Source organism: Contarinia nasturtii, unplaced genomic scaffold, assembly GCF_009176525.2.
Source record: "Contarinia nasturtii isolate CC-2019 unplaced genomic scaffold, AAFC_CNas_1.1 Cnas_scaffold_2678, whole genome shotgun sequence".
In the NCBI taxonomy this organism is placed as follows: Eukaryota; Metazoa; Arthropoda; class Insecta; order Diptera; family Cecidomyiidae; genus Contarinia; species Contarinia nasturtii.
Genome location: NW_022199997.1, coordinates 1485512 through 1503143, shown reverse-complemented (window position 1 = coordinate 1503143; position 17632 = coordinate 1485512). Strand labels below are relative to the sequence as shown.

Here is a 17632-nt window from a genome sequence, read left to right as displayed (position 1 = left end):
AAAAATACACATTGGCAACATAGATAAATAACAAATGGTACGCGTGTGCCTGTGAATGCATCCAAATGGCTGTGTCAGTCAATGATTTCTCATGTGCATTCCTGTCCGCATTCCAGGTATTTATGCATGTATATCTCAAATATCAAATGTATATTATTGTTTTGCAGTTAAGTTATACTTCTTTCTCTTTGCCTTTTCTTTTCATTCGCACTGGAGCGCACCGTTCTTGCTCCACTATTTTTTTTTCGATCGTCTTCGTTTCTTTTTTCTTTCTTTTTCGTTTCGTTTTATTCTTTTACGATATATTTGGTTTTGTCTCTCTATCGTTTGGTTTCTTTTCACCGTTTTCACCGTTTCGTCATCATTCTTTTTTACACACAACAAGAGAAGTGCTACTAAGAAACTCGTTTGCTTGCTGTGTGTGAGATGACAAAAAACCACTTACTAGAGATGCTTAAGAATGTTACCATTTATTGTTCGTATATCATGATTTATACGATAACCATTTTTTTAATTTATTTTCTCAATTACACTAAATTTTCATAGAATTTTTTAATAAAAAAATAAAAAAACTAATTTGATGGCGAATAAAAAAGAAAGAATATAAACAATGCCTCATTTTTACATGATTTATCTCACTATCAATAAATGAATAAACAAAAACAAAATAGAAATCTGTGTGTTGTGCAGCCAAGCATCAAACAGCAAACACAAGACAAAGTTAAATGTCCGTTGACAGTTCAAAATACAACCAAATGTTCCAAGATGGCTGATGTCTGTGTTAAACTACCTGCGCTACTGTGATTGTGCTGTCGTCTTTGCCGTCGTCGTCGTGCCCGATGTAATGTGCGTGCATCGCTTAAATTACGGTATTCAATTTAAAAAACACAAAAATCGACAACGATTACATTGCGAAAAATGTATTGAATGAATTTAATTGAAAATAAATGCTCATCGAGCATGATGTAATTGAAAATGGCGTGAGAGAAAGAAAAATAACAATTGATTACTTTGTATTTCAGAATTTTATTATTCCTTGAATGGATTTTTGGTTGTGATTTGTTCCAAGTTGTTTTTTTAACCTTACACCAACAACTTTTCGAATTTAGAATGAAAAATGTAAATTATTACTTATTTTTTTTTTGGAAATAACTTATATTGTGCATGCAGGCTCTCATTTATGTCAACACATTTTGAGTGCGGTCTCGACGATCAATTTCATTCGGTTAGAAACTTGAACTTATTGTTAAGTAACCAAGCGATACCGGATATGAAGACTGCTGCCGTGGCCAGAATGTAACCACGAATGCGCCAATGATGGTTGCTTTCCAAGAGAACCTCCAATATTTTTAAAGTTTGCTCTTCGGCATCATTCAGACTACTGGAATTTTCAATGACAAAGTGTGATTGCTTGCATTTTTCTTCGATTGGCATTTGGGCAGCAATTCGCTTTTTCGCATCGGCTTCTGATAATCCATTACGATCCATCAAGCGTGACAATTGAATATCTTCCTCACTGTAATGTTACAAACGCATTTTAATGGATCAATGTTATTCTCAATAACGATACGTCACGTAATCACAATTTGAATTTAATTTAATTGAAAATCATTGAAAAATTACTCACCACGTTACTGTAATAATTTTGTGAATATATGGCAAAAACCAGCTGGTTTCGAACAACAATGGCAAATCCAGTACGACAAAATTATGGCCAAGCACAAAATATTTGATAATTTGTTTGTAAATCGTTTGATGTATTGGTGGATGTGTAATGGAATTAAGGGTACGACGTTTTTGAACATCATTGAACACCAATTGTCCTAAAGCGATTCGGTTGATTTCTCCATTTGGCAATAGTATTTCCTCACCTTGAGAATAGAAAATTTTTTTTTAGAAAAAGACAGCGAAAGAGAAAAGGAGAACAATTAATTTTCAATAGTTTGGTTTAAAATCAATTTCTATTTTGCATCGTATACCTACCAAATTCTGCCTTGATACGCTTGTAAGCAGGGGTGTTGATGTCAATCACTTTAAATGTTGATGTTAATTTTTGGTGCGAAAAATGTAAATTTATAGTCAAAAATTTAAATTGTTTCATGAACTGGTTTAATTCAGTTACCTTGTTTGGCGATGAGATCAGCATCAATCACAGGAATATCATTATCTTTGAAACTGAAAGAAAGAATGCAATTAAATTAATATTGGTTTAATGAATAAATGTGCAATGTTCACTTGAGCAAAATAGATAGAAAAAAAACTATACGAAAATTTGGTGTAATTACATTTTTGTCACGGTACTTTTGCCAGTGGCGATACCACCAGTTATTGCCACCAAAAACATAGTGGTAAATTGTGTTTTAGCAGATTGAAATGAAACACTTGATTATATGTCTCTCACTTTAGAGACAATTTGTTCAATTACGATGAATTTAAATTAGATGCGACAAAATGGAATTCACTTTGTAAGCGAACATACGAAAAGACTTCTGTTTGCCTATTCACATTTATAATAATCATTTAATTTGACACAACTGAACAAATGTGTTGAATATTGTTGCGATTTCGTATGTCAACTAAGAATATCGTTCTATGCATTTGACAGACGCATACGGTTGCACCAATACAATGACAACCATTTTTATCGTACAGTTTGTACACAAATTGGCTTGCGTATGAGCGTGCGACATGCGATGTGACGTGCGGCAAACATCAACGTTACTGCTTTTGAGTGAAATCACATACAATTCAGAATATCGGCCGGTTTTGATAAGACAGAAACAATTTATTTTTCAAATTCCGTCAAAATGCTGGAAGTTTGTGTTGATTCTTTCGAATCGGTAAAAGCAGCCGTGGAAGGAGGTGCAAATCGCATTGAATTATGTTCAGCTTTGAGTGAAGGTGGTCTTACACCATCAGTTGGTTTGTTAAAAATCGTTAAATCTCATGTACGTTTCACCTCATGTCATTCCATTGATAAGACGAAATTGATTGATATTTTTGATAGTTTCCAGAAACAAAAGTATTTGCAATGCTTCGTCCGCACGGTAAAATATCTTATGACTACACTGACACCGATATGGAAATCATCATCAAAGATATGAATGCATTGATTGAGAATAAAGTTGATGGTTTTGTGTTTGGAGCATTAACAGCTGATAGACACATTGATATAAAGAAATGCGGACAAATTTTTGAATATGCTTCCGGACTGCCAGTCACATTTCATCGTGCCTTTGATATGGCTGTTCCGGAATTTAAATACGAGCATCTCTCTATGATTGCAGCGTGTGGATTTGACCGTTTATTGACGAGTGGTTTTGCTGAAACTGCTGAACTTGGCCTCGATGAACTAATTGACATTAAAAAGTACATCGATGAGAAACAGTACAATTTGATAGTGATGCCGGGCTGTGGCATCACAATAAGCAACGCTGAAAAGATTCTCCAAACTACCGGATGCAAAGAATTTCACGCTTCTGCGAAGACAAAGATAGTCGAGAACATTCCATCGCATAGCACGGATACAAGTGCAATCAAGCGGGAAATTCAGAATAATTCATATGCAGCTACAAATTGTGAAATAGTTCGCCAACTTGTTGCTATTGGAAAAAAATATTTGTAAAAAAATGTTTATGTTTCTTAAAGTTTCTTTATTGATTCTCTAATAAATTCACACATATTTACATTAAACGGTTATATTTTTTTTTTGAAAATGAATTCTGATGATCTTATCTGATCGATGCAGTTGCTGTTTGCTTTTTGTTCAACATTTGTTCATCATACATATTTGGGTCGTTGGTATCGATTTAAATTGATGGTTTTGAAGCTGTAAAAAGCAATTGTAAAGTGTGGACATTGCTCACGAGAAAAACAACCAATAGATTTGTGTTTTTATTTTAAATAATATAATATTTGCAATTTCTATCTCCAAATTTTATTTAACATTTAATGCAATCAATGCTGAAATTCACTGTTTAATTAAGATCAAAGAGGAATAAGGAAAATTGTGTAATTTTGTTTGTTTGTTTTTTTTTTTTTTTTTTGCACATCAAAGTTTAAATATTTGGCCTTTAAATTTTACATATGAGAAACATATTTACAAAATTACAATAAAAACAAGTTTGAAATAAAATTAATTTTAACAAAAGAATACTGAGCAATAAGTGGGTTAAAAAAGTGTTTTGTGCCATGACAACATTTCCAATTCTTCTCTTGCTGTCTCTCGATCATTCTTCATAAATCGTTTCATTGTTTGTATGAACAGTTTTTTTAGTTGGATTTTTTCATTAGTGATTTTTTCTTAACTTTTTTTTTCGTCGTTGATTTTGTCAGGGGATGTTTGCTGTTATGTCGATGAACCAAAAGAAGACACAGCTAACACATTTGTTACAAAGAATAAAAAAAAAACATTTTTTTTTAAATTTTTTTTGGCGTTCATAAAACGGTGTCAATAAAAGTCAAATTCGTTGCCAAAACCATGCTCATCAATGCAGCAAATTTTGGTGCAAACATATATATATGATGTTGATCTGTTATAGAGTCTGAGACTCTATTGGATGATTTCGAATCTGCTGGCTGTTTTACTAATTTGGTGTATTGAAAGCAAAGTGATGCTGATTGGCAACGAAAATAAGTTCAATTGTCTTGTATTGGAAACTTTTTTTTTTGAAGAATAAACGATGACAACAACAAAAGGCAGCAATTTTCAGATGGTATGCGAAAACATTTTCAAAAGATGTTGTCACTGCAAACGCACAGTGTTGGCCATTAAAAAAAAAAACAATTTAAAATTACAAACCAAACCACACTTGAGATTTGGAAAACAAAGGTAAAATGAAATAAAGCAAGAAAACCAAACCGAAAATCTAACACGTCGCTCTTAGTATCTGCAGCGATTGAGAGAAAAAAACAATGAAATGGTTAGTAATTTTTACGAATGTAAATTATGCACACAAAGAGATTTTACAGTAAACTATGTTTGATACTCCAATAATAGTGTTGATATTAGTGTTATAATTGCCGTTTACAGCATATTGTTATCATATTCAACTAGGTAGATACTTTGAAACATTCATTATATAATTCTATTTATCATTCATTTTCAAATATATATATATATAATTATTATTTATCTTACTGGTGTGCAGCCCGGTGCCGCAAGCTTAAAAGTTGAATCCTCTTTCCTAACTGTTATTGCGTGTTTGTGTGTTTCGACTAAAATTGGTTGTTTGTTTGCCAGGATGAGAGCATCCAGAGCAAAGCGGTAAATGAAGAAGGATTGATTTGGATTTTGGATGATATAACTGAATTTTACTTGTGTGATATTATTATCGAAAGTTCACTTTGATTGATGCCAATGAATTAATTTGAGGCTCTGCCACTCTTTTTTTCATCTTCTTTGTCGGAGGAATGTGATATTTTCGATTAATTCGATCTATTTTCGATTGCAAGTGGTATTATTATGAATTTTTGTGGGAAATTTTCTATTCAGGCTTTTTGTTGTTGTTGCTATTATTATTGATTACATTTTAAAAATTCAAAGAATATGTCACCTTGTTGTTTGGTTCAAATAAACAAATTAACAAACGAACAAAAAGAATGTACTGAACAGTGGTAATAACAGTGTTTAGTCGGTGAATTTACGATTTACATTGCGACCGAATAAAGCAGTACGAATTTCTGGAACAAGTTGCTCTGAAACAAGACCCAAACGTGCCTCCAAGGTGTTTGGTACCTAAAATATGGAAATATTTTTCATTTTCAAAATGATCCCGGTTTCGATTAGCAAGTGAATGAATAATTACCCGAATACGACCATTCAAGGCGTGCAACTCAACACCGCCACAGGCGTCAGCTGGAAGGAAACTGTCCTTGTCCAGTGTGATGACAACCTCTTTGCCAATTTTTTCTTTGTAGTTTTGAAGTGCGGTTGGTAGGATTTTTTCGATCAATGCTTGATCAACCTGACGACTTTTGATGGTTGCTTTTGGTTCCATGATTTGGAACAAACCTTGAACGATCAATTTCAACAAAACTTCTTGGTACTTGGTTGGATCTTTGGTTACTTCGCCCAAACGACGACGAGCTTCATCCAATACACTACGAACATGATCTTCCCGAACTTTCAATACCTAAATCGTATAACACAAAATTCATTTAATATCGCACTTTCGGCATATTTCAAATAAATCACTGAACATTTTTTCATCGAACCTTGAGACGGGCTTGATTTAACATATTCGATGATTGAATTTTCTTCTGTAATTCAACTTGTTTCTCCTTTTTCTCATAGTATTCCATGATCTTAAGGCGTTGCTGTTGAACTAAACGTCCTTTTTCGATGTTAAATTCTTCTTCGGCCTTAGCATCGATTTCCTCGGCTTTTTCGTTGGCTTCTTGTTCGATGAAAGCCATCATGTGCTTAATCTAAAGATTTTTTTAAAAAAATTTACATATAAAATTGAGTTTATTTGCACTAAGTGATGCATTTTAAAGGAAATATACACGATGAAATGGGAAGAATGCTATAAAATCATATGTCATGTTCAATCAAACTGAGATCATGTGACACACAAACACCTTCAAATTAAATTAAATTAAACCGCTTAAAATTTGATCAGTATTGATGGTTTAGCGGAGAAAAAAAATCGATTAATTTAGAAATTGCATGCTATTTTATCAGTTTAAAAGTAATATTCAGTGAATAAATAAAATATTCGAAATGGTTTTTTCTATTAAAAAGAGAGAAAAAATGCAAAACAAATATCCGTATCGCATTCACATGACATATCGAAAGTCATAGTAGTTGAAAAAAATAATGGAATCTTGTGACCTCGCTCACAATCATATGTCCAATGTACACAATCACAGAAAACTTAGTTTCTTTCGATGGCATTATGGTACGAAACTCGAAATAGGCTTGCCAAACATCTTAGGCGTAAATCTTTTTATTGAATTTGGAAATTACTCACCTGTTTTTGAACGTCAGCATCGCTGAGTGCCATTTTGTCGGAGTATTTAGTTTTTTTTACTCGGGAAAAATCTATGTCCAACGCAATAGAAAATGAATAAAAATGTTTCAATTAAATTCGTTTGTCATTTTAATCTGTTAAACGTAGATGAACACATTTAAAAAACAATATTAGAATTTGTAAAACTTACAAAAAGAAAGGATAAATGGAGAAAAAAATGTATCAAGAGAAGTTCCAGTAGTAATGCACCGAAACTCTGTGTGTGACTTCTCAAGTCTATGCTCTTGTTTGAATCGAAATGGAAAATATCAATGAGAAAATACTTTGATAAGTCATATGACTATCGTCGTAAGAAATTCGACTTCGAATTCGAAAATCTGGCATTTGCAGCTGATCAATAATTCGAATGTAGGGAGGGACACTGTCGCCCTTTTCGAATTTGAACGAATAACCAATTTCACTTGACTTTTGAGTTTGTTGATATTTCTATTTTCATGAATTTATATATTCATTCAGTTGGTTAACATACGTTTTTTTTTTTCAGAATTTTTTATTTTGAAAAAATAAAATTCCATCAAAGGCATATTCATTTGATACATGGAAAAATTATTTCTACCATCTCTAAATCCGTAACGAAGCGGATATTTTCTGTTAAATGCTTTCGTTGAACCTTGGAACTGTTTTCTTGTAAATAATTTTCTTTTACTTTAAAACCAAAACAGATGTTTTTACATGGAAACAATTCGAATAAAATACTATTCGCAAAAGACAATAAATTTCAGTGTATTTTAAATGGTTTCACATATTAACCAAACACATAGATTCGCACATCTGGCAAACCGAATTATCCATTGCACAAGTGTAGCGCACACAAGCGTATTTATCCATAATACATGGCGTTTATTCGTATACATGTTCGAAAACATTGCATATACATTTAACTACAGACAAACAATACGAATATGTATGTAGAGAAGTATGGCTATTGGGGAATCGGTTGTTTTTTATGTAGAGGGCGCAAAGTGCTTGTAGCGAAAGAGTTTTCAGCAAAGAGAAAAAAAAGATTTCTTTTGTCAGAGAAATAAAATTCACAAATAAAATAAAATCAATTCCAAGAAGTTTAGAATAGTTTTGGTGAGCGAAAAATTATCCATTTTAATAAAAAAAAACATTTAAATGTTTCGAAATATACAATTGGTGTGCATAGAAATTGTACAAAATAATTGGTTTGTTGTGAATGTGTGACTACGAGTGTATGCCTATGTACAAGCCAACAAGAATAAAGCAATCAAAAGAGAAGAGACCAATACAAATTATTTATTCGTCTTTTTTCATACATTTTGGTGCTAAATTCCCTTTGAATCTCGATGGAAATGAGATGAATTTCAGTTTTTTTATTAGTGATCATTGAAATTCGTTTTGCATCCGATAGCAATACATTTTGTGTTTTACCTCAAGACAGGGAAAAACGAGACAAAACTACGTTGTTTCACCTGAAATTTGGGTTTACACCACCAACAAATTTCAGCAATCATAAGTTGTAAATCATCAACCGATATTTGCTAAATCGAAAGATGTGTGTGTTATACATATTTCCAAAAAGAAGATATTAAAAAAAAAACAAAGTAAATACCTTGCACCTGAAAATTAAAAAGCGAATAAACAATTTGTCCTACACGGTAATATAGACAGTAGATGTTGGCCAATGAGTGAAAGAGATACACACACAAAAAATACGCTTTAAAAAAATGTACGCACTTTTTTTTTTACAAAAACAACCGATAATAAATTGTACACAACAGACGTCGTTTGTAATTTGGTTTGCAAAATTGCCAAATATTTGAGGTTATTTTAAGAACAAAAATTTAAAGTTGATTGAATTCATTTAAAGAGAATAGTGAATAATATTGAAACTATGAAATTGAATGATATTGACTACTTAAGCATAATTTTATTGAATTGTTTTTTTCTTTCTCGTTTTTCTCTTTTTTTTCCGTTTCGCATAGAAGACGTGTAACTACAAAATATTTCTGTTTTGACCGCTACATTTGAGAAAAATAAAAGCACAACTACATTAATATTCAAAATAAATCCAACAAACATTCGCTGTATAATAATTCCACCGTACAAAAAAAAATTAAAGGGAAACTGCTCATATTCATAAATTGATCTTCAGACAGAGTAAGAGAGAGAGAGAGCTAAGCAGAACACAGAGAAAGAGTGAGAGATTCAGTGGCAAGACAACGATAACCAGGTCTTTACAAAGTTTGTATTTGTATGTGTGGATTCAATCGCGTTCGATTGATGTGCGTGTTTTGTATCAATGGCAAATTTGAACTTTCAACAACCGCCTCGAAGTATAGCAAATTCATCATTAAGTAATCGGGGAGGCAGCATCGGTGCTGCTTTTGGTGGTGCAGTAAATTCGGGGCATGTAACACCAACGTCCGGAATGTTTCAACAGAATAATGCAGGTTTCGGTCCGCCATCACAACTGTCACCCAATCGGAGTGCCGTACAACTTGGTGGTGTGTTCAATCAGACGCTCGGTGGCAACAATGCCGGCAATACAAATCAACAAGCGCGTGCAAATCTTTTTGGGCAACGAACAATGAATGACCGAAGGCAAATGCAAAACCTTGGACAAATGGTATGCACATTTATTGAAATTGGTAAATTATTTATTTATTTGTTTTGTTATTACTATTTATTATTTACAGACATCGATGGGCTCGTTCATGCCGTCAAGAGGTTATGTCGGCCAAAATAGCAATAGTGGGTTGAGTTTTCACTCTGTGTTTGGCAACAATGATACTGGTACACCGCCACTGTTAGATCTCTCTGAATTTCCATCGCTAACAAATGCACGAGGGAATGATTCAATGCCACAATCGAACATTATCCAAACACCGGGAAGTAAACCATACGGTATGTGTGCCAACTTATGTGTGTATTTTATAAACAAATTTAAACTGAAAATAAACAAATAACATTTGTAATATTTATGTTTGGTTATGTTTATACACATTTTTAGTGGGTATGGTGAAGCAACCAACTGCCGAACAAACGGAATTTCAAATGTCCAACGAAGACTTTCCAGCGCTGCCAGGAACTCAATTAAATGATTTGATGTCGTCATCATCATCACAACAACTGAATTTGAATCATAATATTGGCGGAACAGGTGTTGGTAATAGCGGAGACAATATGGATTGTGCAAACGGCTCACGAGAAATTGATAGCAAGTCACATCATCATATGTCTGTTGATATGCAAGGCGATTCATCGTCGGCTCAAGACAAGGCATTTAAACGTGGCATTCAAACATCACCCGACGGTAAGTATCTATTACTATCCCCACGGCATCGGATGATCATTTTTAATTGTGGAACGTTTTGTTTTTTTTTTTTTCATAGGAATGGTCACAAATATCCCAGCAAGTATGGTAAACAATCAATTCGGTATGGTTGGTTTGTTAACATTCATTCGAGCGGCGGAATCAAATCCAAATTTGGTGACGTTAGCAATGGGACAGGATCTGACAAGCTTGGGATTAAACTTAAACTCGCAAGAAAATCTCTATCCAAGTTTTGGCGGTCCATTCTCAGATCAACCCGGCCGGTACGTTACGCGCGCTTTTTAATCACAATGTTTCAATGTAAATAACCTGAATTGATTAATTGTTGGGCATGTGTGTGTTTTTTATTAATAGGCCACAAGATATAGACTTTCCCGTAATACCGGAATACTTGGTTAACACGTCAATTAGAGATAAACTGTCAACATTGTCACTGAAAAAGTATAAAGACGAATTACTCTTCTTTTTGTTCTATACAAATGTGGGCGATTTCATGCAATTGGCTGCCGCTGCCGAACTGTAAGCAACTCAAACATATACACATATTTTCTTTGTAACACATTCATTAAACGACATTCATCAATGATATAATTGCAGGCATAGTCGAGATTGGCGATATCACACGGAAGAAAAGGTGTGGATAACACGCGTACCAGGTCTCATATCGCATTACGAAAAGCATGGTGTAACGGAACGAGGTACATTTTACTACTTCGATACACAAAGCTGGCGGAGAGTACCGAAAGACTTTCAGATCGATTCAACCAAACTGGAAAAGTGTCCAAATTTAAATGCGTACATGAGTATAAGCGGACAGTCCGTATGAAATACTGCACGCAAATTGTATCCATACTCAAACATGCGTTGAAAAACAACAACAAACATGGAAATATTGATAAAGAAGAAAAAAACAAGAAAAATGATACGAGCCAATCACAACAAACCCCGTAATTGGGGCATCATTTTTAAAATTTCATATGATTGAATATCAAACAAAAAATTGAAAATCAAATGAAAATGAGCAAAAAAAAGTGGAAAAAAATAAAATAAATCAAGTGTAACATTTAAAAAAAAAAAAACACACACAAAGTTTTCTTATTGCTTCTCAAATCCTTTCTATGCATTGTTTACAAGTGAACTTGCCGCTATTTTCAATAGAGGGCATTCAACACGTCAAAAAGTAATATCTTTCGCATAGCCAAGCTCATCCATATTTGTCCATCAATTTTGGTACTGCTGTCAAGTTTAATAGTATTTTTTTATTCAATTTATTTGTTTTATAATAATTATTTTTTTCTATTTAAAAAGCAATTTTATTCGATTTTATTGAAGAGAAAACAGGTTTGTTGACACATATTAATCTAATTGTTGGCAGCGCCTCAAGTGGATAGTTTGAGCACATTAACGCGCGTATTTGTGTTGACAGTTCAGCATTTAGATTCAAACTAACGCTGAAATTTGTTTACGAAAAGATTCCAATGCATAAGTGTCTTTCATCCACAAACCTTTGCTTTTATTCATGAAATTTTTCAAATCGTCTTACACATTAGAAATGCAATAATAGAACGCATAGTATCGTGTTTAGTAAAAATGGATGTGCCTGGTTTGAGTTTATTTCAGGGAGCTGAAAGCATCAAATTAAACACCGAACAACAGAGAATCGAAGAAGAAGATGCTATTGAAGATCGAAAGAGACGTAATGAAGAGGTAACTTACTCAATTTTGTATGATTATTTGTCACGAAGACTGAATGTCGCTTTCAATTTTGACAGCTGAAAAATGAGCTAGAAAATGCATTTGATGATCTGGCGGAATTCGATGATGACGAAGATACAATGTACAATGTTCGTAATTCGTCGGTAAATGGTAAGAAAGGAATATTCAATGGCAGAAACATCAATCACAAAGCACATCTCGATAATCGTGACACTGAACGAGCCACCGAAATTCTACAGCTGAAAAATATGCTGGCATCAAAGAATGAAGAGCTGCGAAACATAAACGTCGAATTTACCAGTGAACGTACAAAATTACAGAATAAAATTGATGAGCTAAACAAACGCTTTGCCATCACCGAGGCGGAGAAAGAGCGCTCAAATATGAATCGGGCTCAAACACATCAACTATTTGTGGAATCAAAACAAAAGTTAATCGAACGCGATGAACAAATTGCCGAATTGAATGCAAAAATAAAATCGCTTGATGCCAGAAATTTGGAGTTGGTTGGTGAATTGGAGCGAACAAAGTCACTGTTGAGCGAGATACAGCACAAATATCACATGTTCGAACGAAATGCCGGCTACACATCGGAGAAGCATACGGATATCATGATAAAACAATTGAATGACCAACATGCAGCCAAAACTGATATGATGCAACAACAAATAAATACAATGCGTACGAAGTTGGAGGATCGTGAGAGTGAGTTAAAACGTTTACTGGTGCAAAACAATGAGTTGCACAGTTCACGCGAGGCTATGTTGCTGGATAAATCGGATACCATAAATCAATTGTCGAAACGGTTGGACGAATCGCAGCGTCAAGTGCAGGAGATGATTATGAAAAACGAAAGCGGCGGAGATTTGGCGCAGGAAAATATCAAATTGTTGCGGTCGGTAACAAATTTACAGCAACAAAATCGAGAGATGCAACAGACAATCAATGACTTGACGTTGAGGTTAGTTACTAGTTTGTTAAAAAGTTTCTATTTTTATCACCATTTATTTGGCTTCTTTTTAGATTGGAGTCGACAACCACTGAACTCGACCAACTCACCGAGACGGCCATTCACAATGTCGAAACGATTTCATCGTCGGCCACTGACGAAAATCAATTCATGTCAAATGGTATCATGGATACGCCGATGATTCGAAAAGCGGTCAGCCATCCAAGGCTTGCTATGAGCAGTACACCGTTGCTGGTTGGCGATCGTATCACAAGACTGAAACTCGAGTTTAATCGTTGTGTGACCGATCAAAAAGCGAAACGACAAGAGATTCTTGCATTGAAAGAGGAGTTGATGGAGAAAAATCGGGAAATTGATCGAATTAAGGCAGACGAAAATCGTGTACTGATCGAATTGAACATTAATAAAGAAGAAAACGAACGTTTTAGAATACGTCTGAAGAATACGGAAAGAGAACTGGACGAGTACAAGAATAAAATGATGTCAGGCAGTCAAGAAAATACCCCGAAAGATGAAAGCGAACTGTTGAATCGCCTGCACAAACTCGAACGAGATAATGAGAATTTCCGTTCCAATTGTAATCATTTGAATGAAACGATTCGTGCTTTGGAAGATGAACGTGATCATACTGAAGAGAAATATCGGGAAGCATGTAAGGATATTGCTGAGCTTCAACAAAAGATTAGCCGTTTTGAGTCGAATTCATGTTTGGAATGTGAAAAACAGAAATTCTTGGCCAACGAAGCCAAACAGGAATGCTTACGAATAAAGGAGCTGTACGTACGGATTTCGGATGAAAAAGAAGACACTTCGCGAAGACTTCGTCAGATCGAAGCAATCGACATAAACAAAGAGCTTCTCGAACAACGAAATATGGTCGCCAGCTTGGAACGATCACTGCAACTGGCCGAAATGAAGTGTACCGAAGTTTCAAAAATACTCGAACGAGAGAAAATCGATCATGAAATTCAGATTCAAAACATGCGTGCCAAGTATGAACAAGGTAAAAAGAAATTTGTGTATTCTTTGATTGATAAAGGGAGATGATATTGAGAAATGTATCATTTTCAGAAATTTTCGGTATCGAGAAGGAGCAAAAGGACATTTCAAATTCATGCCGTAAATGTGTTGATTTGGGGACGAAAATAGCGAAGGTATTTTAAACAAAATTATGTCAATTTCAGCCGTTTACTAATTTCTTTTAATTTTATCCAAATTCTAGTATGAAATGGAAAATTTGCAATTGCAAACCACTTGTTCGGGATACACGAAGGACATAAATGAGCTGAAAAAGTCATTGAAAAAAGCTGATCAAACCGTAGCCGATTTGACAAGCAAATTGGCACTTAAGCTCGAACACGATCAATTACTCGATGAGTTGAAGAACAAAGCCAGCCAATTTGAAGAGTTTATGCGAAATCAATCTCCAACCAAATCAATTCTAACAGATGTGGTTGCAATCAGTAGTCAAACTAGTCGGGTTCGTGATCAATGTGTATCAACAGAAGATTTGCTTGAAAGTCCTCGCTCTGGCAGTCGAAGTAGCCCGCAAGGCTTGGATCGATCAGCGGAGAAGAAAATTCGACAAGAAATGTCACGCGCAATGGCCATCGAAGTAAAATCACTTGAAAACGAATTCAAGGAGCAAATACTCAATCACAAACAACAAATCAACGACATGCAGGCGACGCTAAAGGAGCGTGAAACTGATATATCCAATTTGAAAACGTGTATTTTGAAAGAGCGTCACGGAATCCGGCAGATCTTAGACCAGAAAGATCAGGAGCAAGCGGAGGCTATGAAAAAACATCAGGCAATTTTGTTGGCCACACGTAATGAACTTGATGCGGCAAATAAACGTATCGAAACTTTAATGAACGAACTAGAGCAGAGCACGAATCAATTCCAAGCCGAACGTGACAGTGTAAGTAAATTGATGGCACAATGGAAAGCAGAGCTTGCTGCTTTTGCTGAACGTGAAGAAAATCTCAACGAACAGATGCAAATCATGGAAAGTAGCCATGCGGCGACGGTTCAAAGTCTTAACGAAAAATACGTGGCTGCTAAGAAAACGGCAGCAAACTACAAAAGATATTCGGACGATAAAGAGAAACACATCGAACGGGAAAGCGAACGAATTAAACAGGCCTACGAAAAGGCAGTGGAAAAAGTTAAAGAAAGTACAAAAGTTGCAATCAAAGAACACGAAAAAGAAGCAAAGAGACGAATAGCTGAACTGCAAGGTGAATTGGACACTCTCAGACGGAATTGTAACAGTTTAGTTTAACATATTTTGTATTTTTTTAAGTATATGTTTAATGTTATCAGTATTGTGCAACTTGTTCACGTTTTTGTTGAAATAAATAAAAAGTAAATCAATAGCAAAATAAAAATAAAGAGTCTTACGGGAGTAAGACGAACTTTTCCGCACGGTGGTAGTTGCGTATTTTATTAAGAAAGTTCAAAATAATATTTGCTCGATTCTTCAAGTCTTTCAAGCGGCGTAAAGTTCGAGACCAAAAAATATTTTTCAACTTTGGCAACGAAATATTCTTTAATTTAATAGCAGAAGTACCCGAGAAAAGATTTTTCACACTTTCATGATGAACCCATTTGTACGACATTTGAAAGTATTCTATTTTCTAACAAAATACTATAAAAATATGTCTGACGTTAATTTTGCCATAAAGATTATTTTTGAAACACTTTTCATAACTAAAGTCACAACAAATTTGGATTTTTGTATGGGAGCCATGTCTGTATGCTACCTTAATGGCGTGAAACTTTGCACAGGTTATTTTTTTCACAAATAACATTCGTAGGGTTTGGAGAAATTTCAACCAAAATCAAGAGTACCTCCCATACAAAATATTCGTTTTTGAGCCAATTGAAAATTTTATATGGGAGGTACCCCTAATTTTAATTGAAATCTCTTCAAATTTTCAGAATGTTATACTTTTGTGTAAAAAATAGTCTGTGCAAAGTTTCACGTCATTAAGGTAGCATACAGGCATGGCTCCCATACAAAAATCCAAATTTTTTGTGATTTTTTCAAGGAAACTGTATTAAAAATTGATTGCATCTCAAAACTAACGTCGGATTCGGTTTTCTCGTGCCAAAAAACCCCCCAATACATATTTTTGAGTGTTTAAGTCTACATTAAGTATGACTTTTGGACGAAAATTGGACTCTTTTTCATAGGTATCACTCCAGGCATGGAATTTTTTTCCATCAACCAAAGTCGCTCAAAATCTGATGATTTCTATTCCTGGGGACCCCCAATCATCCCGTGAAGTCAGATTTCAAATAAATTTTCTGGGTGGTGAGAAAATCGATGGACAAATTTTGCGTACGGCGGACAACGTACGACGTACGACGTGGAAGCGACCCACAACAACCATGCTCAAAACGGCCTGATTCGGGTTCTCTGACCTCAGAAACGTCCAGAAAACATGTTTTTGAGGTTTCGTAAATTTTGACCTATTGTAATACTTTCCCCTTTCACACTAGGTGTGTGCGGAAAAGTAACAAAATATCAAATATATAATTTTTTTTGTTAAATTTGAACTATATGTCGTAGTATGCTGTATTAAGGAGTTTTTCAAGCTAACGGCGGTGGTTTAAGAATACTAATCAATTCCTTTAATCTTGATGTTGTCAACAAACCCATTCGCCAGTGAAAAACTATAGCAAATCGAAAAAAATTCTCACTCGTCTTCCGCCTGGGAAGGCATTGCTTGGACGATTTAAAGGAGGGTTATCCAGGCTTTCTGTATGATTTGATGATCCTCAGACTAACATATGAAATGAAGAAAATTCCCCATTACTGACAAGAAGTTCTGTCGTTAACACAACTGCATAAGAATATTTAAATCTGCCAAAAATTTACATTTAAAAAAGGATCATTTTTTTTAATGAGTGCAATCAGGGTGTTTCTAGGCAAAATGCATTATTTATTTCTATTAATTCTATGGATTTACTTTTTGATGGTAGAAGGATTAGAAAAATCCAGCTCACAAACACTGGGAAACGAAAAATTTCTGATTTCAAAAATAATGAAATTTATGTACACGAAGGAAATTCCCGTAAACATGCAAACAATATAGTTATGTTTAAGTTCATAGGCTTGTATAGCATAGCCTTATATTTATCTGAGAGCATTTCGATTTTAGAATAATTTTGTATTTTCAACCTGAACTGAAGCATTCGGCTATTTTTAGCACAATTCAAAAGTCATTCCAAATGTTGGAGCTTGAGTATTTGGAGTCGAAAAATTCCTTATTCCATTTAAAATGTTAACGAAAAAATGTGACCAGACATGTGAATTATGTCCTCAATATGATGTTATTGAAAAACAGTGCCATTCAATTCAATTTGCATAATCGTAGTAAACAGTTTTCTGCTGTTAGAACATCAACCACTAATATCACATGTTATGTATCATTGTACCAAAATAAGAACTTATCCCAAAGAGTAGATATGGCGCCGTGGCTTAGTTGGTTAAAGCGCCTGTCTAGTAAACAGGAGATCATGAGTTCGAATCTCGTCGGGGCCTACCTTGCTCGCAAGGAATATCTTTTTTCTTTTTTTTTTCTTTTTCTTTTTTAATCTAAA

At 34.5% G+C, this 17632-nt stretch overlaps 5 protein-coding genes and 1 non-coding gene across 7 annotated transcripts; 4 read left to right on the top strand and 2 right to left on the bottom strand.

Moving 5' to 3' along the window:
* Positions 1 to 1006: 1006 nt before the first annotated feature.
* Positions 1007 to 2573, bottom strand: LOC116348715 (dephospho-CoA kinase domain-containing protein). Its single transcript, XM_031779789.1, has 5 exons — positions 2286 to 2573; positions 2123 to 2175; positions 1984 to 2031; positions 1628 to 1871; positions 1007 to 1516 (listed from the first exon to the last, which is right to left on the bottom strand). The coding sequence occupies exons 1-5, from the start codon at positions 2342 to 2344 to the stop codon at positions 1219 to 1221; spliced, it is 702 nt and encodes a 233-aa protein (XP_031635649.1). The 5' UTR covers positions 2345 to 2573; the 3' UTR covers positions 1007 to 1218.
* Positions 2495 to 3693, top strand: LOC116348714 (copper homeostasis protein cutC homolog). The gene is made up of 2 exons (XM_031779788.1): positions 2495 to 2948; positions 3008 to 3693. Exons 1-2 carry the CDS (start codon positions 2808 to 2810, stop codon positions 3623 to 3625), a joined length of 759 nt encoding a protein of 252 aa, XP_031635648.1. The 5' UTR covers positions 2495 to 2807; the 3' UTR covers positions 3626 to 3693.
* Positions 3694 to 4028: 335 nt separating this feature from the next.
* On the bottom strand, positions 4029 to 7301 carry LOC116348716 (V-type proton ATPase subunit E). Its single transcript, XM_031779790.1, has 5 exons — positions 7165 to 7301; positions 6975 to 7045; positions 6217 to 6429; positions 5808 to 6134; positions 4029 to 5737 (listed from the first exon to the last, which is right to left on the bottom strand). The coding sequence occupies exons 2-5, from the start codon at positions 7005 to 7007 to the stop codon at positions 5630 to 5632; spliced, it is 681 nt and encodes a 226-aa protein (XP_031635650.1). The 5' UTR covers positions 7008 to 7045; positions 7165 to 7301; the 3' UTR covers positions 4029 to 5629.
* A 674-nt stretch (positions 7302 to 7975) lies between these two features.
* On the top strand, positions 7976 to 11387 carry LOC116348871 (regulator of gene activity). 2 transcript variants are annotated; one of them, XM_031780053.1, is made up of 7 exons: positions 7976 to 8108; positions 8984 to 9624; positions 9695 to 9902; positions 10009 to 10311; positions 10391 to 10595; positions 10687 to 10851; positions 10930 to 11387. In XM_031780053.1, exons 2-7 carry the CDS (start codon positions 9298 to 9300, stop codon positions 11156 to 11158), a joined length of 1437 nt encoding a protein of 478 aa, XP_031635913.1. In that variant the 5' UTR covers positions 7976 to 8108; positions 8984 to 9297; the 3' UTR covers positions 11159 to 11387. The 2 variants fall into 2 exon arrangements, with proteins under 2 accessions (XP_031635913.1, XP_031635912.1); XM_031780052.1 differs by having other exon boundaries at positions 7977 to 8108; positions 8981 to 9624.
* A 396-nt stretch (positions 11388 to 11783) lies between these two features.
* LOC116348891 (putative leucine-rich repeat-containing protein DDB_G0290503) lies at positions 11784 to 15446 on the top strand. The gene is made up of 5 exons (XM_031780091.1): positions 11784 to 12039; positions 12105 to 13009; positions 13072 to 14021; positions 14090 to 14172; positions 14241 to 15446. The coding sequence occupies exons 1-5, from the start codon at positions 11923 to 11925 to the stop codon at positions 15303 to 15305; spliced, it is 3120 nt and encodes a 1039-aa protein (XP_031635951.1). The 5' UTR covers positions 11784 to 11922; the 3' UTR covers positions 15306 to 15446.
* Positions 15447 to 17499: 2053 nt separating this feature from the next.
* Positions 17500 to 17573, top strand: Trnat-agu. The gene has a single exon. It is a non-coding gene; the product is annotated as a tRNA-Thr (tRNA).
* Positions 17574 to 17632: the final 59 nt, after the last annotated feature.

Excerpts from the sequence above, each read along its gene's own strand:
- LOC116348715 (XM_031779789.1), bottom strand. The coding sequence starts at position 2,344 with ATGTTTTTGGTGGCAATAACTGGTGGTATCGCCACTGGCAAAAGTACC. Across the intron at positions 2,176-2,285 it reads AAAAGTACCGTGACAAAAAT|TTTCAAAGATAATGATATTC; the intron begins GTAATTACACCA and ends TCTTTCTTTCAG. Across the intron at positions 2,032-2,122 it reads TGATCTCATCGCCAAACAAG|TGATTGACATCAACACCCCT; the intron begins GTAACTGAATTA and ends CAACATTTAAAG.
- LOC116348714 (XM_031779788.1), top strand. The coding sequence starts at position 2,808 with ATGCTGGAAGTTTGTGTTGATTCTTTCGAATCGGTAAAAGCAGCCGTG. Across the intron at positions 2,949-3,007 it reads TAAAAATCGTTAAATCTCAT|TTTCCAGAAACAAAAGTATT; the intron begins GTACGTTTCACC and ends TATTTTTGATAG.
- LOC116348716 (XM_031779790.1), bottom strand. The coding sequence starts at position 7,007 with ATGGCACTCAGCGATGCTGACGTTCAAAAACAG. Across the intron at positions 6,430-6,974 it reads ATGCTGACGTTCAAAAACAG|ATTAAGCACATGATGGCTTT; the intron begins GTGAGTAATTTC and ends AAAAATCTTTAG. Across the intron at positions 6,135-6,216 it reads TAAATCAAGCCCGTCTCAAG|GTATTGAAAGTTCGGGAAGA; the intron begins GTTCGATGAAAA and ends TATACGATTTAG.
- LOC116348871 (XM_031780053.1), top strand. The coding sequence starts at position 9,298 with ATGGCAAATTTGAACTTTCAACAACCGCCTCGAAGTATAGCAAATTCA. Across the intron at positions 9,903-10,008 it reads ACCGGGAAGTAAACCATACG|TGGGTATGGTGAAGCAACCA; the intron begins GTATGTGTGCCA and ends ACACATTTTTAG. Across the intron at positions 10,852-10,929 it reads TTGGCTGCCGCTGCCGAACT|GCATAGTCGAGATTGGCGAT; the intron begins GTAAGCAACTCA and ends ATATAATTGCAG.
- LOC116348891 (XM_031780091.1), top strand. The coding sequence starts at position 11,923 with ATGGATGTGCCTGGTTTGAGTTTATTTCAGGGAGCTGAAAGCATCAAA. Across the intron at positions 12,040-12,104 it reads GAAAGAGACGTAATGAAGAG|CTGAAAAATGAGCTAGAAAA; the intron begins GTAACTTACTCA and ends CAATTTTGACAG. Across the intron at positions 14,022-14,089 it reads GCGTGCCAAGTATGAACAAG|AAATTTTCGGTATCGAGAAG; the intron begins GTAAAAAGAAAT and ends TATCATTTTCAG.